This window comes from Protopterus annectens, chromosome 10.part0 (assembly GCF_019279795.1).
Source record: "Protopterus annectens isolate FY-2018-M chromosome 10.part0, PAN1.0, whole genome shotgun sequence".
Taxonomy (NCBI): Eukaryota; Metazoa; Chordata; order Ceratodontiformes; family Protopteridae; genus Protopterus; species Protopterus annectens.
Genome location: NC_056744.1, coordinates 740,057,223 through 740,081,646, shown reverse-complemented (window position 1 = coordinate 740,081,646; position 24,424 = coordinate 740,057,223). Strand labels below are relative to the sequence as shown.

At 40.5% G+C, this 24,424-nt stretch overlaps 1 protein-coding gene across 1 annotated transcript in view; it reads right to left on the bottom strand.

The window, feature by feature from the left end:
• The window catches only part of CACHD1 (cache domain containing 1), a 1,377,863-nt gene that overhangs the window by 147,137 nt on the left and 1,206,302 nt on the right, over positions 1-24,424 (bottom strand). The window contains exons 20-23 of the mRNA XM_044085560.1: positions 8,060-8,220; positions 7,246-7,332; positions 2,913-3,029; positions 2,022-2,173 (exon numbers count right to left, since the gene is read on the bottom strand). Coding sequence (XP_043941495.1) covers positions 2,022-2,173; positions 2,913-3,029; positions 7,246-7,332; positions 8,060-8,220 — 517 coding nt within the window. The remainder of the gene's footprint in view (positions 1-2,021; positions 2,174-2,912; positions 3,030-7,245; positions 7,333-8,059; positions 8,221-24,424) is intronic.

Here is a 24,424-nt window from a genome sequence, read left to right as displayed (position 1 = left end):
GTTCCGAAAAATATGACGCGGGTGTAAGCTGTCATAGTGGAGGATCCCATTCCTCCAGCAGGATTTTCTATAAAGTGTAGTTACTAGCTCACATTGATTATCTTTCTTAATAGTGATGTCCAAGAAATTTACACTATGATTGGAAAATTCATGGCTAAATTTAAAAAACGAGGTAACACTGTTCATATAGCTGATGAACGAAGTAAGACTAGCTTCATCCCCATTCCATAATATTAGGATGTCGTCTACGAAGCGTCTATATATAACGACATTAGCAAACCTAGGTTCATTAAAGATGTATTCCTTTTCCCATTCAAGTACAACAAGATTAGCATATGCATTAGCACAGGGGGTGCCCATAGCCACCCCCCATGTTTGTGCATATGCCATGTTGTCATAAAGGAAAACATTATTATTTAGGACAAGGTCCAATAAACAGCATACATTCATAATTTCACCATTATCAATACCTAATTGTGTCATATGAGTTCTTATTGCATTTAAACCATATTCATTGGGAATATTGGTAAAAAGGCTCTCGATGTCTAAAGTTACTAGCAAGGTTTTATCTGTTATTTTTTCTGTTACCATGTTCAACTTCAGGTCATCTAGCAGTCTAAAAGAATCAAGTAGAATAGTAGGTACTTTCTTCACAAGTATTCCCAATTTAGCTTGTACATATAAAGATGCGTTATAAGTTACCCAGTGGTCGCCTGACACAATGGGACGCAAAGGGGGTGGATACTTGTCCTTGTGCAGCTTGGGCAGACCTTTAATAATAGGAATCAAAGGGAGTTCTATCAACAAAAAATCGTACAGGGACTTGTCAATGGACCTAGTCATTAACATGTCATATAGTGTATCATGAACATATTGCGTTAATGATCCTATATGTGATTTATCAATCTTCTTGTATGCAGCATCATTATTTAACATATTGAGCATTAATTCATGATAGAAAGCTGCATCCATTGCTACAATCCCCCCTCCCTTATCTGCTGGCTTGAATACAAGCTTGGGATCATTACATAATGCTTTTAACTCAGAACTTTCTTCCATATTAAGATTTATAAAACCATTCTTTTTTTCATGACTATCATAATAATGATAGAAATCCCGTTCACAAGTTTTCAAGAAACAATCAACAGTATGTATGAGTGGGGGCATGAAAGTGCTTTTTCTCCTACAGACAGAGTTGTTCCATTGATTGTCCATGGAATTAGGTAAACTATCTTTGAATAACATCTTAAGGGAGAGTTTCCTGCAAAACTTACGTAGCCCTATTAAGGTGTCAGATATATTGCTATGCTGGGAGGGAATAAACGACATACCCTTGTTCAAAACATTTACTGCATTCATTGTGAAAGTCCTAGATGACAAGTTAAAAAACAAACAATTCAAACTTTCATTCTTCTTCTCTGCTCCGGTGCATCCCCTGATAGTTTCCTTTTTCCTCTCCCCCGGCTGTTGGAACGAGCACGCACTATCTCTTTGTAGGGAAGGGGAAAATTTAAAGGCATGGGTGCCGTAAGCTTGTTGCTCATGCCGGCTACTTTAGGTTTTGCACCCTAACATGTTAGACAGGAGCACATTTATTTAGTGGTGGTCAGTTCAGCAAATGCCTCCTTCACAGACACTCACCCAACTATTAAAAATGAGGGGGCTCTCAAACAAAATATAACTTAGACAGAGGTTCTAAGTCCTCGAACATGCTGCATTTAGCTGAGGAGGTTGCAGGGTGTCAACCCCAATCATTCAGCTCTCACATATTAGTGATACATCAAAAGATCTCTATAGGAGAAAAAGAAATTGCCAAAGAACATTTTCATGGGTCAAAGAAGATCCACACTCAACAATATGGCAATCTTGGAACTTCTGTAGGCATACCAGTATAAGGAAGATGCTTTGAAACAAAGAATATCAGCTTCTGTTTTGTACATTGTTAAACTAATCAACACTATTGGGAAAGAAAAGCACATTATACAGGCAGGTCAAAAGTTCATCAGACAGCATGCAATTACCTAGTATACCCATATCCTCCACGTAGGGACTTTTAGCTCCAACAATCCCTCCAAAGCACTCCTTCTGAGGTGCACAATATGGCTGGTCAAGATGAGTCTTCCCATCACTGTCCACCATGCACCACTCACAGTCCAGTACCCCAAAACAATCACTAGAAAAGAAAACAGCAGCATATAAAAATGCAATAGTATTAATGAGTTCTCAAATTCACAGATGGTAAGCAGCTTGTGCAGATCATTAATATCAGTATGAATTAAATGTTACTAATATAAATCGGTTACATATTACAAAACTGAAAGCTCTACAACGCGAATGTAAGTACTTCGACACATAAAGGTCAATGTACATACACAGCAAAACATGTAAACAGCGAAAATCAAAACGCCGAACATGTTTCCTAACCAGCAGCGTGGTGGTGGGGATAAGGAAATATATCCTTTTACCCACTGTAGTGCGGTCTAGGAGTTGGTATATTTAAGAAGGGGGATGTAGGGGGGCTTGCCCCCCTGCATAAGCGTGTTAATGTATTTTTTTTTTATTTTGTACTTACCTGTGTGGCACATTTTGCTGACGAAACATGTTCGGCATTTTGATTTTTGCCATTTACTTGTTTCGCTGTGTATGTACATCGACCTTTATGTGTCGATGTACATACATTTGCATTTTAGATCTTTTGGGGTTGTAATATAGACCCTATAAATCAACATTATATTAAGTGCTTCAGCACATCAGTTTCTATACACTAATCCAAGTAACTGCTTGACACTTTTCTGTGTATGTGTTACCTGTTTCACTACCCATAAACACTTATGCATGTCACATTCTACATCACTGATTGTTAGTGCAGGTAGCTGCTTTGTATTGCCTGCTGAGGTGATGTGTACACTTACCCACTTGTTAGCCTTTGACTGCATCCAGTATTGATGCACTGTGGAAGAGTGTCCTGCAAACTGGGATCAATGGCTGTGAAGGTCAGAGGTTCCTGATGGACTTCACAACTTGGATTCCTGAGTCAACAAAAAAAAGATCAACAAAGCAGAGCAAAAAACTGCAAGTTCTCATTACACATACAATTTAAAATGTTAAAACTTCAATTGTGTCTGCCACTGGCAGGGATGCCATGTCAACTCACATCCTGGGTTAAGAAAGACTCAACGCTAGAATCTTAAATTATTCAGACTGCACATAACTATTATTATACCATGACCCCCCATTAATATTCCAAAACGTGCACGCTGATTGGCCAGCGTGCACGTTGTAAATTGACTTATACTAATGGAAAAAGGTCCGGTCGCCCGGACTTTTTCCATTAGTATAAGTCTCTTTTAAAAACACTGTCTCGCTATGTTAAAAGAGTTTAACATAGCGACACAGCTTTAAAAAAAGCAACGGAGATCTCCGTTGCTTTTTTTAAAGCTGTCTCGCTATGTTAAACTCCTTTAACATAGCGACACAGTAAAAAGCAACGGAGATCTTGCTTTCTCCGTTGCTTTTTTTTTAAACCTGTCTCGCTATGTTAAATGGGTTTGACATAGCGAGACAGCTTTAAAATAAGCAACGGAGATTTCTGTTGCTTATTTTAAAGCTGTCTCGCTATGTTAAACCCATTTAACATAGCGAGACAGGTTTAAACAGCGGAGAAAGTAAGATCTCCATTACTTTACTGTTTAAGCTATGTTAAATGGGTTTAACATGGCGAGACAGCTTTAAAATAAGCAGCGGACATCTCCGTTGCTTATTTTAAAGCTGTCTCGCTATGTTAAACCCATTTAACATAGCGAGACAGGTTTACAGTAAAAAGCAACGGAGATCTTGCTTTCTCCGTTGCTTTTGGCCACAGCTCTGATGTACTGCGTAGGCATGCGCAGTACATCAGAACTACGGATACCAGACAGCTGCGGAAGGGCAGCAAAGCGGCATTATACAATGCCATTATTTAAGAAAAGTAATTATTTCTTTTCTTAAATAATGTCATAGTATAATAGCAATAACCCACTTCTGGGTGTGGGTAATGCGGGATTTACCCACGGTTGTCTTTGTTTGGTCCCTCAGGCTTAAACCACACCAACCGTGGGTAAATCCCACATTACCCACACCCAGGCGTGGGTTATTGCTATATTCTTTCCCTTCAAATGTCATAAAACTACCGAATGCATGTCTCAGAACTTGCTTAAACACAGTAAAGGAGCAGTTGGGAACAGTGGTCAACAACACAGATTCTTATGGCAAACAAAGACTGCTTGGCTGTTTTCCTATTTCTTTTTTTATATTTTTCCCATGCTTTTTTCTTATTTTACTGAATGTATTTGTTCACACAAGACAAGCTTGATAGAGTAGCTAAATGAATCTCAATTGCAAGCTCCACACCACAGTCACCATGCCAAGTTTACAGACCTGCTACACATTATAGAGATCTACCTGAGGAGTACCACTCAAAGCAGTTTCAACCACTTAAAACTACAGCTATACTACCTGATGGAAAGCACACCCACACCCTGTCCAAGCCATGGCCAGGAGCAGCATCAGCCTCCCCTGGTGTAGCTGGGTAAGGGTTGGTTCCTTTTGCAGAACTGTGCTGAGCATGCAGTATCCAGTCTTTTATTCTCATCCATTCCTTTGGAGCTGTTTTGTTATCCAAATCTTTACTGCACAACACAAACAGCTGCTTCCACCCACTACTAATATTCCGCTGCCAAAAATACCTTCTATCCTCTACTAATACACCATTACCAAAATACTTATCCTCTCCAAATGACACTCAGTCCTAACAAAGTCCAGCTAAATATACACTCATCTGGATCCATCATTGAACTGGGGTCATTGACATTACAAATGGAAATCTAGCCTCTATGACAGTGGGTTATCAATCTCATGCATTACGGTTTATGGTCAAATGAGGAACAATGCAAAAGGCAAATGTCATTTCAATAAATGCAATAAAAAAAATGGCAATTTACTGAACTAAAAATGAACAACACTTCACCACACCTACCCAAACAAAAGAAGAGCTACTTCACATACCCCTTCTCTAATAAAATCAGTTCTGAGATCACTGAAACATGGGGGGGGGGTTGAATTTTATTCCCCGACTGGGTAAATTCGGAGTATACAATATAACTAAATTGGGTTGGTCAAACTGCACTGCACTTCACTCAGACGACATGAAAACTACTGAAAATAATGTTTTATTTCCCATTCCTAAGGGCTACTTCATGCAACTTCCACCCTTTCTGGGGTGACTAAATCATCAGTTCTTCCAGATCAGCCAGTGTCTATTGTGAAATCATAGTTTCAAACATTGTTACATCTACACTCTGACTCAAATCTGCAATTTCCACACAGGAATACACTGTCATGCCATTAATCTATAGCTTTTAATGACAACTCTGTCCCAGATTTGTTGCCAATATTAGGGTTTCTAGAACGTGAAGTAACCTTCCACATAAGCTCTCAACACCTGTACCCCCAAGTGTCTTTTGTTCTGTGTTCAAGCACTGGAGAGTTATACATTGATACCCATGAAAGCCACCACCCTCACAGACATTGTGTATGTCATCCTATGAACTGGAACTTAACAGGCACCAATTAAAGAGAATCTCTGTGATATTCAGCCAGATTATTAACAAACTAAAGAAAAAAAGAAAATAACTTTTTTTCTTGCTCACTTTCCTTGTTTTTACTCTGGACTGTGCATTTGCTTTTCATATTTATTAAAGCACAGAGCAAAAAAGTTTAAATTTTCAGGCATGGCCTACAGACAAATGATTGTACACAAATACATATCATAAAAAGAATGGACGGTTTCTGAATATGCTCTTTATCCTTGTATCTAAAGTGTATCTGTTTCTCAGGACATCCCAATTTCCACACAAATTCCTGAATCTCAGCACCACATAAGTACATTTTGGGCCCTAATTTCTCAACAGAAGATTTGGATTTACTGAAGTTCACTATATCTACACTGCATGACCAAACTTAGCCTTCTCAGCAGATATTGCAAGAATGCTTCTAGGCAGTCCATGAACAAATCTACAAGGTGTAGGTCATTCAGGTAAGGGAGCACACAGAGCTTGCTTTCTTGCCAGTCTTCTACCACAGTGACCCACACTTTACTAGAAGTGATATCCATCCATATTAAGCCAGATGAATTTCTTGAGTGGACCCAAAATAATGCTGCAACAAAAAAAGGTGTCCATCATGTCCAATGACATCACCCAGGTAACCTTCAAAAGTAAAGGCATGACCTCCTGCAGGAACATGCACTGAATGCAAAAGATGTGTTGCTTGCAAATGTCATGTAAACAATGAGACAAAAATTCATCTCTCCTTTTTAGGATCACAAAGGGAAGAGAGTAAACTTTCTCACCCCGTCATGAAAACAGACCAGCCTCCTTAACCCCTTTATGCAGTACAGTTTATGCCTTTCTTAGGAATTTTGATGAGGTGTGAGAAATTTACCAGAATACTTCTTTCTGGTGGGTGGACTGCTAAGCTTCATAATGCGGCCAAGGTTGTCCACATCTGGAAACCTGATAGCTTTCTAAGCTAAGTGTTTTATGATTTTTCTTGAAGTAGGGTGAACACACACACACACACACACACACACACACACACACACACACACACACACACACACACACACACACACACACACACACACTATGTGCCACCTACAAGCTAAGTCAGGACAACAGATCCTAGCCAGAAATGGAAACAAGACTGGCACATCACAGCCTTCATTAGTTAATGAGGAAACAAGTTTCTCTTCTGAGGCTGAAAATAAGTGAAGGTTAAATCGGGTAAGAAGGCCCTCCATAAAGTCAAGAACTTTCTTTCAAAACAGAACATCAAAGAGGCCTTGAACAAGCTGGCTGAAGAGCCCTTTACCCAAAAGTAGGTATCCAGGATCTTGTTTATGAGCTCCTCATTAAGGAAGATTAAGGAATGACAGTAGTAGCAACTCTAACTTGTGCAGGCATACTCATAAGCCTGCAGCACCATCTCTATCAAAGTTATAGTGCGACACATAGTAGTCCACTGTACAAGTCACACAACATTTTCCACAAGGTTCCCAAGTTTTCTAGAACTTTCCTAACCAACCGGGACACGAGAACTGATCAGATGAAGACTCTAAGCCTTAATTTGGTAGAGAAAAAAACTACCTTACCACATATGTGAAAAGACTTGAAAATTCGTAAAAAAGCTATTCTACCATTTCCTCACCTGTTCTCTGCATTTGTGAGATTGCCAGTACATTCGTTCACCTCCAGAGGGCACTCACAAGGGCATTCACACTCATTCTGCTCCATTCTAGGGAAAAACAAAATAATCACTAACTTTTCATTCTATAAGACAAATGCTGGTGAATGCAAGAAAACACTGTCATACTTTGCAACAGGTTCAAGAGAAACAGCTAGCACCATTTGCAGATAATTTTAATGCACAATCAGTAATATTTATGCCAAGGTTTTAAGATGGCCAATCCAGCACATATTTATAAATTACGTTCACAGTCTGTCTGCCTTCTACTCCCCATTTAAGGCCATCCTGACATTCAAAGTCTATTCAGCCCATTTCTCATGTGGCTTCTAAAGATTATAGCTTGTGCCTTATTACTTATCCTTCAGAGCGAGGGTAGCAAAACCCTTTACTTACCAGGAACAAAATCTGACTGGAGAAAATGCTATAAGAAGACATGCAGAATGATTAGACAGCTGTCTTCTTCTTCTACTATTAAGACATGCCACTCAAAAGATGCCTGTCCTTGCCATACAACCCATCATAGCTTCCCCAATTTTTCAGATGCAGAACCTGCTACATGTTCTGTGACTTTTTCCATGACCTAAGTGACAGATGCAACAAACCCAAACAATAACAAAAAAGGCAATACTGCAAATAATCGCCTCAGACAAGGTATTCAATGTCACAAGCTACCCTAGTTTGTCAGCAGTGCAAACCATGACAGCAAAGATAACAGTGCACCCATAAGCAGTCACACCAAGGTCATATGTTTTAAGGGACGCATGACACTACTTACCTGTGGCAGTTCAGACATAACCTGTCTACCATGCTGCAGGCACAGAATGCCAGGGAATCACATGTCTCATTGACTACTCCAATAAAGGAATTGGTTCCTGGAATTCTTGTAAGTCTGTACTTAGAACAGTGGCTTCCATGCACAAGGTTTGTCAGATCACCCTATACGAAAAGGTACAACACAATTACAACACAAAACACAGTGTTCATAGTTTTACAAAGGCAATGCTTATTAGATCATTTTGGCTATGTAAGATTTGGGCTGCAGCATGCAAATATAAATGAAGGGAATCAAGTACGATCACATGCGACATCTCTTAGCAGCCTGCAACATTTAATTTTCAGTACTACATGGCTATCAGACATTTACCTTTTCAGTAGCACATTGTTATTAAACAGTTACCAAAATAAATATAGCTACTGTTGTGATGGTGTCTATTGACTTTACAATTTTGAAAAATCATTTTTAACTCTTTTGTTTACTAACTATGCATTGTGAGTTAGATCTGAAGAAAGTTTCACCCTCTCTGATCTTATGAATTGTCTGGAAACCTATGCAATATTGAGTATGGGTCCTAAACTATAGCCATCCATCCACAACTCCTTTTTCCCATTCTGCACATGGGGTCAGGGTGTCACTTCAACAGTGACAATCATCTAAATCCAAGGTTTCCACCACCAGGTGCTAGCCCTGCCACAGTAGTTCTTTCACACCACACCCACATTCACATGCACGCTCATACCTATGGCCAATTTAGAGTGTCCAATCCACCTACTGCATGCCTTTGGAATGTGGGAGGAAACTGAAACACCCAGAGGAAACCCATGAAACCCATGCAAACACAAGGAGGACTCCACACAGAAACCACTCAGACGAGAATCGAACCACGGAACCTCTTACTGTGAGGCGACAATGCTATCCACTGTGCCATATGGTTTTCTTTATTTAGCAGCATATGAGCTTTGCTTGTTTTTCCTGGTCTTACATTTCAACAGGATTAAAATACCAAGGACACTAGATGTAAAGGCAATGTAGTTTCTAAGACAGATGCATGAAATGCAGGCCCTTCACACTGCTTCTATCACCCAACTGCTTTGGTCTTGAGATATAAGGCCATGTCAAACCCAGATTTGATGAATATGCTTCACCTCAAAAAATCTAGATCCCTCAGAACCACAAGGGCGGGAGACTTAAACCTTGACACGGTTATAAATAGAACGTGCTGGAGGGACAGATTCATCACCCAGAGACTCCCTATGCTGTGGAACAAAATCCCGGTACATGTGAGGCAGAGCACCTCGCTGGCCTTGTTCAAGAGGAATCTTGACCAATGGATGGGAGATCGCAGATATACCCCAGGGATTACTTCAGTGTCACTGCTTGACAGAGGCACAGAAAAATGATAGGCATAGTTTTTATTCAAACTAAAGGGGTGGCGAAAGCCACATAACTATGGGCTAGGCTTATAAATGCCCTTGGGCAGATAGCCTAGTATGAACCTATGAACCTATGAGAAATCTACCCTGGATGACATAGTAAGTTAAAATACATTTTGATCAAGTACCTCTCATCTGCAAACTAATTTACAACAGCCAGGGGTCATACACTATTAGCTTTCTACCCTAGTCCATTCCTTCTACATGGCTTAAGTCCGGAGATCAGTCTTCTCTTTCTGTGCTTAACTCTCACATAAAACAGGTGACACAGCTCCTAGCATATCCATCCATGCCTCTTAAATGTATCACATTATGACACACATTCCTCAGTTTTTGTTCTAAATAGTCCATGTTCCTCAAAGTTGCACATCGAAGAGGTCTGTCACACATTTGAAGTTAGTAACTTTAAGTGATACCTATGGTAAATAATACTGAATCATAGTAAATTCATTAAAATAATGTTTTAAGTACTTGGTTTTACACCTACTTGTCTTGTAGACGACAGGGTGCTAAATGGCAAAATAACATTTCACATAGCAGTTGGAGTCCCCCAGGATTCCATTCCAAGCAACCTCTCATTCAGCATATTTGTGAATAAACGCCACTCAGCAAGCAAACGTGCAAAAATCACGCAATATGTGCATCACTCTACTTTGAACTGAGCTGCTAAAAAATACAATATTACTGCAACAACTAACCCAGGATTCACTTACTTGTACTGAAAAATGGTTATCCAATTCCCATCTTTTTTTAAATCCAAAAAAGTCTAAGCTCATCCTAGTCATCTCAAAACAACTCTACACAGACACTTCTCTTCACTCTAACCACCACAAACAGCATAAAAATTGAATTAGTAACCCACAAAAAACTACCAGATGTCACAATTAATGATAACTTTACATTTGACAACCATGCAGAAGATGTAATAAAAAAGGCACAAACTACCAGATAAAAGCTTACCTAACAGGCATAACGCTTTGAAGCCACATGAGATGTGGGCTGAACAGACTTTGAAAGGCATGATGGACATGCATTGCTTCAACTTTCCTCCTTCCAACTTTCATCAATGCAGCTGTTATTCTCAGTCTTCAGGTAACCTAGACCAATCTCCTTGAGCAATGCTAGAACAAAGTAGCCACATTTTCTGCTAACATGACATACCAGTCTTACTACTGGTTAACAGAAAGCAACTACACTGGCTAGAGCTGCCTCACTCTGACTCTATCACAGCAACTTACTACCCACAACTGTATTCACAAACCTGAAAAATTCCCTAGCCTAACTCGCATCCTTCAACATTACTCACCAAACAAGCCTCTTTAGCAGACAAAAAAGATACTTCTAATAACAAAGTCAAAAAGCTTTGCTGGTGACTGTCTCTATTCCTCCTACAGCTACAAAATCAGGTACTCCATCCCACTTGCTCTTAAACAAACACCTCAGGTGAAAATTTTCAAGTCTCAAAACTAAAGCCGATGAAGACACTGCCGTGTTCCTGCTTAACTCCTGGATAAACAAAAATTCCTATCTGTGCACAAAGTGTATTCTAATACTAATTACAATCCCGGTAATTAAATGTTATAAAAAGGCACATTTTAATTATTTTGTGAGCTTCTTAGCTGAAGTTGTCAGTACACCGTTACTTTCCACATTTTGCATATTTGTTCCACATTATGAGAAGCAGTATTCCACATTTTGGAAAAGTTTGAGAGCTATCTTTCTGGAACAATATTACCTTCTGTCTACCAGTCTTTCTATCCATCTATCAGCAGCCCCCCCCCCTTTTTTTTTTTTTTGCACATGGGGTCGGGGTGTCACATCAGCAGTGACAATCACCTAGAGCCCTGCTGCAGTTGTTCTTCCATATCACACACACACACACCCATTATATCACACAGTCTGTTGAAGACGGCCTGCACAAGTCTCCTGCACCTGCGATCACTTTGCACCAACTGTCAATTTATCCTTTGTTTTGTGGATATTAGAAGCATCTCCCATCGGCAAACGGCATTCATGTTATTACAGCCTACTAGTCTTGGGGGTACAACACTGATTTTAATAATTTCTACCCTTCCATAACCTATAATTTCTATTACTCTTCCACTACCACCAAATTATTTTATTTAAGTATGCATGTATGTTTGTTTGTGACATGGCCCTTGGACTGCTTTCAGCCATCTCCTGGAAACAAGAGCATAATATTCATAATACAAAGTAAAATGCTACAGCCAGTGTAATATACATTTCAATTAACTGTGTCTAATATCAGTTATACATTCATAACTAGTGTACTAGAAAAATAACAATTAACTTAAAAATATCATAAAACACGCAGAGAGAGGGAGGGAGAGAGAGAGAGAGAGAAAGAAGAAAACATGTTTTCATTGATATATTTCTATGGTTGTTGAATTAGGTTCTCTTAGTCTAGGCATTGTACCAGGAGCTGAGGGGCTCAAATTCCCCCTCTTTTAGTAAGACTATTAGAAAGTCATAAAAGACTAACCCTGTCTATATTGCAGTAGTATTTGTAGGTCTCTTTTATATAGTTATATAGTTTTCTTCTAAAAGCATTATTATCTACAAGTTGTCTCACATTCTGTGGTAGGCGATTTCAGTTGATAGGACTACATTTATTTAAAACAACTTTCTCCTATAGCAAGACTGAAAGGGGGACTGAAGAAAGATTAGTTGTGTAAGAACTTACCATAACGATAGATGCCCTTCTCTTCTCTTTTGCAGTATTCCTGACTTAAGGGAGATGGCCTGCCATGGTGACAACCCGACGTCGGCCAGTATAACAAAGTCTTTACTACCCAAGGTGCACGGTATGTCTGACATTGGCTGACAGCAGATGTCAGCCATAAAATGTATTTATTTTATTTTACATTTGCTGACCGGGACAGTCCGGACTTGACGAAGTCCATTTACAGCGGAGGCCCAGGAAGAAAAGCTTCACATTAGTTAAACAATAATTAGCAAAAAGTAATAAACAAGCAAAAATCACACAAGAAATAATACATACAATAGATTTGTTCCTAGCAGGCTTAAATGGCATAAAAAAAATTATGCCAAGTTGGCAATCAACTGAAGAGTTTCCATAACTGTAGACAGTAGAAAGAAGCAGGAAGAAGGTATGATGGAGTAGAAGAAATTTGGAGAAAAATTAAGTAATGCATGGACAGAGCCAGGAATTCATAAGATGCAACTTGAGTGAGTTTTTAAACTGTGTTACAGAAGATGCAGAAGTCACATTATGGGGAGATTATTCCATTTTCTAGCTATAGTATGAGAGAATAGAGCTTTACCTGCAGTGTTCGTAGCTCTAGAGATACAGAGGAGGGATTTGTCGGTGGATCGGAGGGGACGATTCGCTGAGTATTGGGTCAGTAGTTAATTTAGAGCTGGAGTTTTGTGAGAATTCCTTAGGATGGTGTAGGCAAGAACTAGTTGGTTGTAACTTAAGTAACTGAGGAAGTTCTAGCCATTGTAACTCCCTTAGAGCTTGGCAGTGATGGGTTCTAAATGTGGAGTTATTGGCAAACTTGGCAATTTTATTGTAACATGACTCAAGTTTTTCTACATCCAATTTTCTGACCTGGGTTTGAATTGGTGCTGCATACATTAGGGTGGACAATAGGTGAGTGAGTTAGGGTTACCCATGCCTGATCTGATAGGAAGTTTTTGTGTCTGTATATAGTACCCATTTTTTTATGTACCTTTTTTATGGTTTGAGAAATATGGACATCAAAGTAAAGATTTTTGTCAATTTCTACACCAAGGAGTTTAGTATGGGGTGACAGAGAAATTACAATGCCATTATTAGAAGTGACAGTGAAGGAGAGAGGAAACATTTTAGATTTGTTGGGGATGAACAGGAGTAATTTGGTCTTGTTAGGATTTAGGATAAGTTAGATATCAGTAATCCATCTTTCCGCAGAGCTAAAAGATTCTTGGGTGAGTTGTAAAGTGGTTAGTGATGGAGCTGAGTAATTAGCGTTGAGTCATCTGCATACTGTATAAGTGAGGCATGATGGGTGGAGGTGTGTAGTTTATTAGTGAAAATAGAGAAAAGAAGTGGGCCCAAAATTGAACCTTGTGGTATGCCTATAGTAGTTGGAAGTAGAGGAGATAGTATGCCTTGCCATTGGACAGATTGCTGCCTGTCAAATAGACAGTTTTTGAACCAGGCAATAGTGGGGGGGGCAAAGGATAGTGTGTCTAATAGTATGGTATGCAAGACCATGTCCGCTGAGGAAGGACCCTGAAGAAGATACTGCCCTGGTAGAGTGAGCTTTGACTGAGCCAGGGAGAACGTTACCATGGTGAGCGTAGCAAAAGGCAATAAATTTGGATATTTGGCAAGATGGCGGCACCCTGTGCGGCAGCGTCCTCTTCGGCTCTAGTATGAACTTTTTTGTTGTTTTTGTGTTTGCAAGTGTAGTTTCTTCATGATTCCTTACCTAGTGGTCCATGGTCTTTCGAGCGTGTGGCTGTCTACAGTGATGCGGTTTGTGGAGTCCTCGTTGGATTTTTTTTTTTTTTGCTTGTTTTTATTCTCTTCATCCACTGGAACTCTGAGTACAGAAGTTAGGCCGCAGTGGTAAGCCAAGTTGGACATGGAGTGCAGGATGTGGAGGCTGTGTGCTTTTAAGGGACCAGATCTGTTTTACTGTCGCTGGACTGGATCGGTGTTGTTGCTGGTAGATGGACTGGACTGGTGTTGTGGCAGATGGTGTAAAGAATGGTACGGGTGATGATGGCAGTTCAGGCTGAAGGCAACAGAGATTGGGCATCAGTGGTGTCAGAAGGAAGGAAGAAAGGAAGGAAGGACTGGGGTTAGATGGTGAATGGTGTGGTCATTCGGGACTCCTGGTAGCGGCTGTTTTTGAGGTCTGTGACTTCGGATGGATAGCAGAGAAAATAAATGGGGCTTGTATGTTGCTGGATGGAGTGAGAATGGCGGTGTGAAGTACTGAGTGCTGTAGTACTTGAAATCATGTTCGGTTTCTTCTTCATGTGCCTTCGGTTGGCTCACTCACTGCTGTATTGTGCGTTTTGTGCTCGTGTATGTGCTAAATTGTTATGTTTGGTGTTGAGCTTTGGAGAAATGAAATTTCGTTCAACTGTATGCTAGCATTGTGTATGGTTGAATGACAATAAAGTTACTTTTGATTTTGATTTGATTTGATATCCAGTTATAGATGGTCTGTTTAGACACAGCCAATCCCAGAGCCCTGGGATGGAAAGACACAAATAACTGGTCTGTTTTCCTGAAGGATTTAATCTTATGTAAGTAGAACCTGAGCTGTCTGTGTACATCCAAAGTGTGCAGGATGCTCTCACTATTGTTCTGGGGAGAGGGAAAGAAAGTTGGCAGGTGCACTGCCTGGTTTAGGGACAATTCAATGACAACCTTTGGCATGAATGAGGGATTAGTCCGCAGGGATACTCTGTCTTTATGGAAGGACAAGAAGGGGGGAGAAGCCATAAGGGCATGTAATGCTGAGACCCCCATGACAGAGGTAATGGCCAACTGGAGGATTGTTATCCAAGTGCAGTATTTGGGTGAGCTACAGGAAGTTGGTTCAAATGGTGCTTGAGTTCTGTAGTATCAAGTTGAGGTCTCAAGGTGGATCCACCGGTCTCCTGGGGGATCTGATATGAAGGGCAACTTTGATGAACTATTTAGCTTTGAATTTGGAAGCTAAGAAGGATTTAGTGGTAAACAAGCAGAAATAGCTGCCAAATAAGCTTTGACTGAAGAGTATGCTAGTCCTGCATTAAGCAATTCACACAGACAGAATAGAACCATAGACAGGAGTACCTTCAGTGGGTCCTGGTTCCTAGCCTGACACCAAACATAGAAACTCTTCCATTTGGAGAGGTAAGACTTTCCAGTAGTAGATTTCCTGTACTTCTGCAGTACTTGAAGCACGTCCTTAGAGTAAAGGTGTCTGAATGCTATCACCCACTCGGTTAACTGGAGGGTTTCCAGATGTGGGTGTAGGAGTGAGCCCTTTTTCTGTGTTAACAGGTCCACTTGGTGGGGGAACTCGTGGTGATTGCCCTTGGCTATGTGAACTAGAAGGGGGGAGCCAATACTGTCTTGGCCAATAGGGGGTCACCAGCAAGAATTTTTGGCTTTTCCTATTGGACTTTCAACAGGACTTTGGGAATGAGTGGAAGGGGAAGGAATGCATATAGGAATTTCCCCTTCCATGGTGAAAGTGCATCCACTCTCCACGCCTGGGGATGGTACTCTCTGGCACAAAACCGAGGAAGCAGTTTGCTCATGGGGAGGCAAACAAATCTATTTCTGAAAAACTCCAGTAGTGGACAATGTCCAAGAACACATCCCTATGAAGCATCCATTCGTAAGCTTGTGTTCAAAATCTGCTTAGGGTGTCCGCCACTGTATTCTGGCTGGAGGGGATATACACCGCTTGTTGGAATACATCTAGATGACAAGCTAAATCTCATACCTGCATGGCTAGTCTGCACAGGAGATAGGATTTGGTACCTCCTTGCTTGTTTATGTATCACAAGACTGTAATGTTTGCTGGTGTGTACACGTAACCTCCCTGGTTTGATCAGTGATTTGAAGGTTTGGAGGGCTAAATTTAGTGTCCTCATTTCTCTCACATTTGTGTTCCTTCATTTGGGTGAGAAACCACTGCCCTTGAGCCATGTGGAGGTCTAAGGCCACCCCCAGTCCATATCCGAAGCATCCTGAAATAAGGTCTGAGTAGGTGGTAGAGGGTGAATGGGAAGACTTGGGTTTAGAGATAGTTGTGAGATCCACCACTGGAGCTCCTGCTTTAGACACTGGAGGAGCAGAATCAGGTTTTCTAGATGGTGAGCATGCTGAGGCCATACTGATTTGAGGAACCACTGAAGTTTCCTCATGTGAAGCCTTGCTAGAGGAAGAACTGGGATGGTGGAAGCTATTAGGCCCAAGATCCAAAGGAAGTGTCTAGCAGAAATCCGATTTAGGTGGAGTGTCTCTGCAAAGATTAATGAGATCTCCTGCGCCTTGGAAGGTGGGAGAGACACTATCATGCTCAGGGTTTGGAAACTGCAGCCTAGAAATAAGAGATTTTGGGCTGGGTCCAGGGATGATTTCTTGAGGTTGATGGTAAATCCCAGGCTTTGAAGAATGTCAATTGCCATTTGGAAGGATTTGTTCAATTCTGCTTGAGAAGTGGCATGGATTAAGAGGTTGTCCATGTATGGGTAAATTAAGATCCCTTACAGCCTGCAAAAGGCTGCTACTAAGGCTAGACATTCTGTGAAGACTCTCAGAGTTGTAGAGAGTCCAAAAAGCAAAGCTGAAAACTGATAGTGTGAGGATCCCCTAGAAAATCGTAGGAATCTCCTGTATCTGTGGTGAATTGGGATATGGAGGTAGGCATCCTTGATATCTATTGAAGCTGGAAATGTCTAAGCAAGGACAACAGGAAACAGTGCTTGTACGGTTAACATTTTGAAAGAGGGGACTATGAGGAAATTGTTGAGGTAAGAGAAATCTAGTACTGGTCTCAAGGGTCCTTCCTTCCTAGGAACTAGGAAAATACGGGAGTAAAAGCCCCTTCTTTGTTCCCCACAGGAAACAGGTTCTATAGTTCCCTGCTGTAGGAGTTCTAGTAGAACTGTCAGGAAAAGGAGGATCTTTTGGTGGTAGAGGAATTCCCCTGAAGACAGGCACTTTGTGCCAAACCATGAAGTACCCCCTTTTTATGAAATTAGCACCAAAGAGTCCTGACTGATGAGTTCCCAGGAAGGAAGGGAGAGGGAAAGGCACTGGGAACTAGGTTGTTGCAAGAGTCACAAAGATGAGCCCATTCGACCAGGAAAGGGCTGCTTGGTTATATGAGGGACAGAAGTAGAAGAGCAGGGAAACTGTTGGGTCTTCCTTGCCCTCTTTTGGGGTCTAGACTGATGTGCTCTGGATTGCCTGCATATGAAAAATTGTTTCGCATGATAATCTTTGTGAAATTTAGGCACAGGGGATACCAAAATGTGCCTGAGATCCTTAAGCTCTTTGCTTTTTTCCTGCAGAGATTTGAAGAGCTCTGCAGAAGGTTTCCCAAACAGGGCATTGTAATCAAGTGTAAGCCATCAGTTTTGGCACTGATATCCTCGGGTAGAGGTTGAAGCCTTAGCCAGGCAAATCTTCTAAGGGCATAAGAGGAAGCAGCAGCCCTACAGGAGGCTTCTACTGCATCATAGGTGCACTTGATAGAATGCCTGGCAACCCGGAAGGAAGTGGCAAGGAGAGAAGATGCCAGGGCCTTATTTGCAGAGTCAGGCATACATTTGGAGACCTAGGAAAGGAGTTCTAACTTGTACTTGGTCATGTGTCTGATAATTTAAAGCTCTGAAGGCAGGGTACTGAGGTATAGATTGTCCTTCCCAGCCTCTCCAACTGTCTGCTGTCTATCTGAGGGCAGCAGGGAAGAGGAAGGAATGGACCTGTAGACCCTATCAGAGGCAACAGAAATAACTGAAGGGTCTGCAGCAAGTGCCTTAAAAAGGAATTGGCAGTCCTTGTGTACTTTGTAGCACCTATCAGGTTTTTTTAGGAGCTGGGGGCTGTGAGTCTGGGAGGGTGGAAGTGGGTGCAAAGGCATCCAGAAATGCAGGGATTACAGAAGGGAGGGCTGAAGGACTGGGGGGTCTGAACCTGGAGGAGGTCATAACAGGTCTTCTGGATCTCTGACATTTTATTTATTTATTTATTTTACATTTGTTGATTGGGATAGTCCGACTGGATATATGTCCATTTTCAGCGGAGGCCCAGGGAAAAAAGCTCCAAGATAATAATACAAATTGAACATAGTAAATGCTAGTTTCAAGCAGATTACAGTCATAAGCAATACCAGTATTTAGCACATAGAGTACTAACTTATTATAAAACACTTTACAAAACATAACATTATTTTCAAAGTTAAATATACATAACATTACATTCAGGTTTAAGACACATTGAGCAACAGTTATACAACTGACACATTCTGAAATGGTGTGGTAGAAAAAAGTTAGAAGTAGCTGAAGGTAAGGCACCCAAGTAATAGACAGGTCACTAGTCGGGGTTAGTGCAAGGACATAACCAATGAGTTCTGAAGTATTTCTTGAATTTGTTTATTAATCGAGTTAGTGAGGTTTCTACGGTCAAGTCAGCTGGGAGTCTGTTCCATGTTTTTCCAACAGAGTTGGCAAACAGAGAGTCCCCAGCTGAGTAGTTGGATTTGTATGTTTGAACTGGGAGTCTAGTGGATGATCGCAGTGGCCAGGTGCTGGTGTAGGGGCTGATAACATTTTTTAGTGCAGGTGTATTTTCTGGTTGGTAAAGGACTTTATGTGCCACTATTAGCTGGTTGAACTGCAGTAGGCTACGCAGTTCAAGCCATCCTATGTAATTTAGGTTGTGGCAGTGGTGTGTCCGATAGGCTGTGCCAGTAGCAAATCTGGCAATGTGGTTATAGCAGGATGATACTTTATTAAGATCTGTTTTGTTTAAGTTGGAGAATAGAGGTGAGGCGTAGAGAAGAGTTGATAGTAGATGGGAACGAGCAATTGCAGTTCTAGCAAGTGGGGTAAGGAAAGGTTTGATTCTGTAAAGAGAGCCAAGTTTTTTATTAATGGTTTTGATAGTTTGATTGATATGTGCATCAAACTTCAGGTTGTTATCAACTATGACACCCAGTAGTTTAGTTTGGGCTTCTGTGGAGATGGCAGTGCCATTGTTAGCAGTTATCTTGAATGATGGGAAAAAAAAAAAAAAAAAAACATTGCAGTTCCGCATTCAACAGAAGTAGCTCCGTGTTTAGCGATTTTTGATTGGCCCGTATGCCAGGTATATGGGCCAATCAAAAACAACAAAGCGGAGGCTGGCCGGGATTTAAACCGGCAGGATGGGACTCGGGATCAGGCTGCTGATCTCGGGACAGTCCCGCCCAAATAGGGACGTCTGGCAACCCTGGTGGGGGAGAAGAGGAGCAGCTTAGTTTTGTTGGGGTTTAGGATTAGATGTTGATTGGAGAGCCATTTTTCCACTGTATTGAAGGTATTTTGGGTTAATGTGAATAAAATAGCTGGTGAGGTGTCAGAACAAATCAAGGTGGAGTCATCTGCATACTGAATGCAGGTAGCATCTGGGATGACTGAATGAAGGTCGTTGATAAAGATGGAGAAAATAAGTCTTCCTAGTATCGAGCCCCGGGGACTCCTAATGTGATGGGTAGGCGAGATGATAGCTTGTCCTGCCATAGGACTGCCTGTTGCCTGCTCTGCAGGTAGGATTGAAACTATTGGAGTGCATGGTTGTTTAAGGAGAAGGCCTTCAAGGTATTTTTAAGCATTTTGTGGTCAACCATGTCAAATGCCTTGGATAAATCTAGAAGGAGTGCTGAGGACAGTTTGTTATTATTGTGGTTGTGGTTAATGACATTAGAGAAAGAGAGGTGGGCAGAAGTAGTACTGTGGTGTGGCTTAAAGCCATGCTGAAAGTTGGACAACAGCTTCTTCTGTGTGAGGTAGTGCATAAGCTGTATGTGTACACACTTCTCCATAATTTTAGCTAGAGGTGACAGAATAGCTATGGGTCTAAAGTTTGACAGTTCAGTGGAACTGCCTCCTTTATGGAGAGGTATGACATGGGAGATTTTCCATATAGTGGGTACAGTAGCGTCAGATATAGCTCTGTTGATCAAAACTGAGATGGGGTATGCTATGGTGTCAGCAGTCTTTTGCAGATAGTCTGCTGGGAGGAGGTCAGCAGCCAGGGTGGTGGGTCTTAGTTTCTTAAGTAGGGCATGAATAAGTTGAGTAGGAACAGGTTGGAAGGTAAAGTATGTTTGGGTACTGGGTGTGGCTGCATTATAACTACAGCCATTTCTGTGGAGTCCCACTTGAAGTGGTCCCACATTTTGGAGACAGTCTCCTCAAAAGAAATCTCCTCCATGGGGGAATCTGTCCCATTGGAGTCATCTTCAGGGGATGCATAATCCAAAAGGGAGGGAATTTGGGAGGAATAATTCAATTCCTCATCTTCTTCCTCAGAAGAGGAGTCTTCATCCGAGGTAAGATGACAGTGAAGTGAGTATGGCATGCACTTGATTTTAACTTTTCTTCTCAGATAAGTACAGGAATATTTAATGAGGAATTTTGTAAATCAGTATGGATAGGACTAGTGTGGATCAGGCAGGGGCAGTCAGGCAGATAGCCTTTAGCAGACAACAAACAGTAAGCAGATAGCTTTTTCACATGTGGCACAATGATGCTCCATCCACCATACTAAGTTATGAATCTGCATACAGCACTGACTGCTGTTTGTACTGCATGCTAAATGAAGTGCAACTATGGATAGTGCATATCCCAATACAGGAATCGGTACATTTTAGCTAATGTGCTTCTGGCATCTGGATGAGGTGCTTAAAATGAGTAGATTACCTAAAATAAAGGGATTAATTTTAATTCAACAGTTTGTGTGTGTGTGCATGGAATGACATAGCTGCAACTGGACAGAATTTAAAGTAATATTTTTGAGAGAGTGTTAATAACAAAGGGACATGAGAATGAGAGATTTTGTAGTGGAAACATTTTGGTTAGCCAAAGAGAGTATGTGGAAAAATCTTTTTGAAGTACTTTTTGTAGTAAATAAGTGGTGGTTTCAGTTCTTTGGATTTAAATCATCATCCACATAAATAGTGATATTAGTGGAGGATAAAACTGAGTTGATGTTACTTATTAAAAGAAGAACAGAATAGACCATAGAAATAATCCTTGGTGTACACTGGAATAAATCAAAACTACTTTGTTAAAGAATCAAGGACAAAATCCTCACAGAGAGGATTACTGGCCTCAAACAAATGCCCTACACTGACCGTCTCAAAAAAACTCCAGTTTTACTCTGTAGCATATCGCCTACTCCGAGGTGATCTCTGCCTAACATATAAAGCTATGTCAAACCCAGAGCTACACGCTCTAAGAACCTAAACATTGTCACCACAATAAACAGAACATGCTGAAGGGATAGATTCCTGCCCCTGAGACTTCCCATACTCTGGAACAGGCTACCCATCTATGTCAAGCAAAGTTCTTCATTAGCACTCTTCAAGAAAAATCTTGATGAGTGGATGGGAAACAGGAAATACACCCTGGGGATCACTTCTGTGTCTCTGCTCAACGGTGGCACAGGAAAATAACTTTCTTGGGTGGTGTAAGATAGGGAACCTTGTTGGCTAGGCTTACATAGGCCCTTGGGCCGATTGCCTAGTACTTACCTATGAAAATCAAAAGTAATGGGAATACAAAGGCCCTAATTCAGAGAGAGTTTTTAAATATCATATCAAATCACACAGAAAATTAAAACAACAACAGGTTTGCAGTTAACATCCATTTTAAGAATAACAAACATGAAACTCTGTCTGACATTACTGATAAGACTAATTTTCAGTGATTTACCAGAAAATCAAAAATCTTACAAGGGACAGAGCAAAAACATAACGAAAAATTACAGCTATGTCAGCTTAAAAAAAAAAAAAAAAAACTTCACTAATAATTGTGCTGCTTGTGAACTTTCAAAGTTCTACTGGAGAAGTATATAGTGAACCAAGAAATGGCATTAGAACAAAAAGTTATTTTAACCGGATTGAGAGGACTTAATTCCATGCTAACACAACATGCTTCCTATGAGTTCTTCAATAACTAAAATTGAACATTAGTAAGCAATTCATAGCCCGTGTCTCATAAATATGTGATACTACGGACTCTTCTACAGCTCAACATAGCTGTAATGCTTCATTAATAAAGCACATTGAATATTTCTTCCATTGGGACTGATTCAAACTAAAACTCAAAATACTGTTTCTCTTCAGTGGTATATGTGGTGTCTCATACTCATGTTTGCATAATGCAAATAACTCCAGGCATCCTTACTGATCTACGTCTGTACTCTATTTGGTATTCAGTGCTAGCATGATTTATGTAAATGGATATATTTATATCCTGTGCTAAGTGATGTAGAGCTGAAGAGTATTCTTACATATAAAATTTCCAGATTTGTCTTTTGTTAGTACCCACACTGTAAACCAAAGTAGAACTGTGCACTCGTGTTAAGTCTGGGAGCTTCTCTCCCTTGGCATCTCTAAAATGGATTCTGCCCAGAAGGATTACATTCTCATTCCCAAATTAAAATAATAATTTTAAGCACCAATGAAGGAAGCGCTCAAGAAGACCTGTGAATACTATATGCAATTCTGCAGTCCATGGTGCAAAGTATTCAAGTCTCCTTAACTTCTTTTGTTAAATGTGGGACGTAAGATGAACAGAAATAACCATCTCAAACTTCACCTGTTCTACCACTTAATTAAAACAATACGCAATAAACTACTTCTACAGTCAAGCCAATCTCTGTGGCATACGGGGGTGAAGCCTTTACTGACGCAGATGACCTGACTGTGGGCAGCAGCAAGAGTACTGGATAATCCAGGTCAAAGGCAAAAGTGAGTGGCTCTTGCCAACTCTCACACTACAGGGTGGAGTGGTTTCCAGTCAACCTTTCCTCCCAGTAAGGAAAGTGTGGCCACTCACTGGGGTGATATCAACTTAGTATCCCTATAGGATGTGAGTGGGGGGGGGATAAAGTTGCCACCTCAGGGTGGTCATTAGCAACACTCTTACAGCGAATTTTAGATAGAAAATGGAAGGAGCTGTTAATGAAGACAGGTGCTGATTACTAATGGCTGAAGGAAGGCCAAACACCATGGACAGCGGGATGTATATGTCTTAGGTCATGCTAGATAAGGTCTCCTTTATTCCCGTCTTGGGGGGCAGGTTTACCTGGACTGTGATGTTTTTATTAGATACCAGTACAGGATAGAACAGGAAAAAGTCTCTCCAGGGCTTCTTTGCTGCCCTGGACTGGGATGTCTGCAACTGTCCTTATTGCAGGCTAACAGGAAAGCAGGCAGTGGCACAAAATCTTTACTGCTTCCAGGACAATGGCTTCCCCCAAAAGAGGTAAATATTTTCTGGTCAGCAGATTTGAGGATAAAAATCATACAGAAAAGAAAAATACACTGTCCCTGTGGCAAATACAGTGGCCACAGAAAAGGAATTCTACACAAAACTTTAGATAAGCACCAAGAAGAAATTACATGTATGGCAACAACTACAGTGTTCATGGAAGATGGCTGCCACAGAGCTGCTGCCAAGTCATTTGTTTTTCCTTTCATTCGCATTTTTTTCCTTCAACAAAGAAGACATTAAAAGAAAAAGCTAAGCAGTAACTTCAATAGAGAAGTTTTAACTGCTTTAAAAATGTTTCTAGAGAAGCCCTGTCTTTTATTATTATTCTTTTGCAAAGCAATGTGTCTGGATAATAATATCTTCTTGTTTTGTATGTTGCTTTGATTGCTGAAGAAAATATATATTGGATCAAGATGAAAAACTGCACTTTAAAGACATTCAGGACTATATATCACTTTTTTGGGGAGTGAGGTTATAGAAAAAGCAACATAAATATTGGCAAATATTAAGGTAAGCTAAACCTAACATACAAAATGACCAACAACAGTGATGCAAAACAAAGACAATTATGATTTTAACTTCTATCTGTAATCCAAGCTACTACATATATAAACCAGCATCATAAATATGAGTCCGTCTTTCCATCACATCTGGAGACACCTGATGATATAATCCATTATTAATTACCACATTATAATTAATGTGTGTTTGTGTGTGTATACACACACACACACACACACACACACACACACACATATATATATATATATATATATTTATATATATATATATATATATATATATTTATATATGGGTCTGCTTTCATTCACTGAAAACTCATTTCACCGAATTTCAGTTCATCCTCAAAAAATCGCTAAGACATTTCACTGAATGTAAG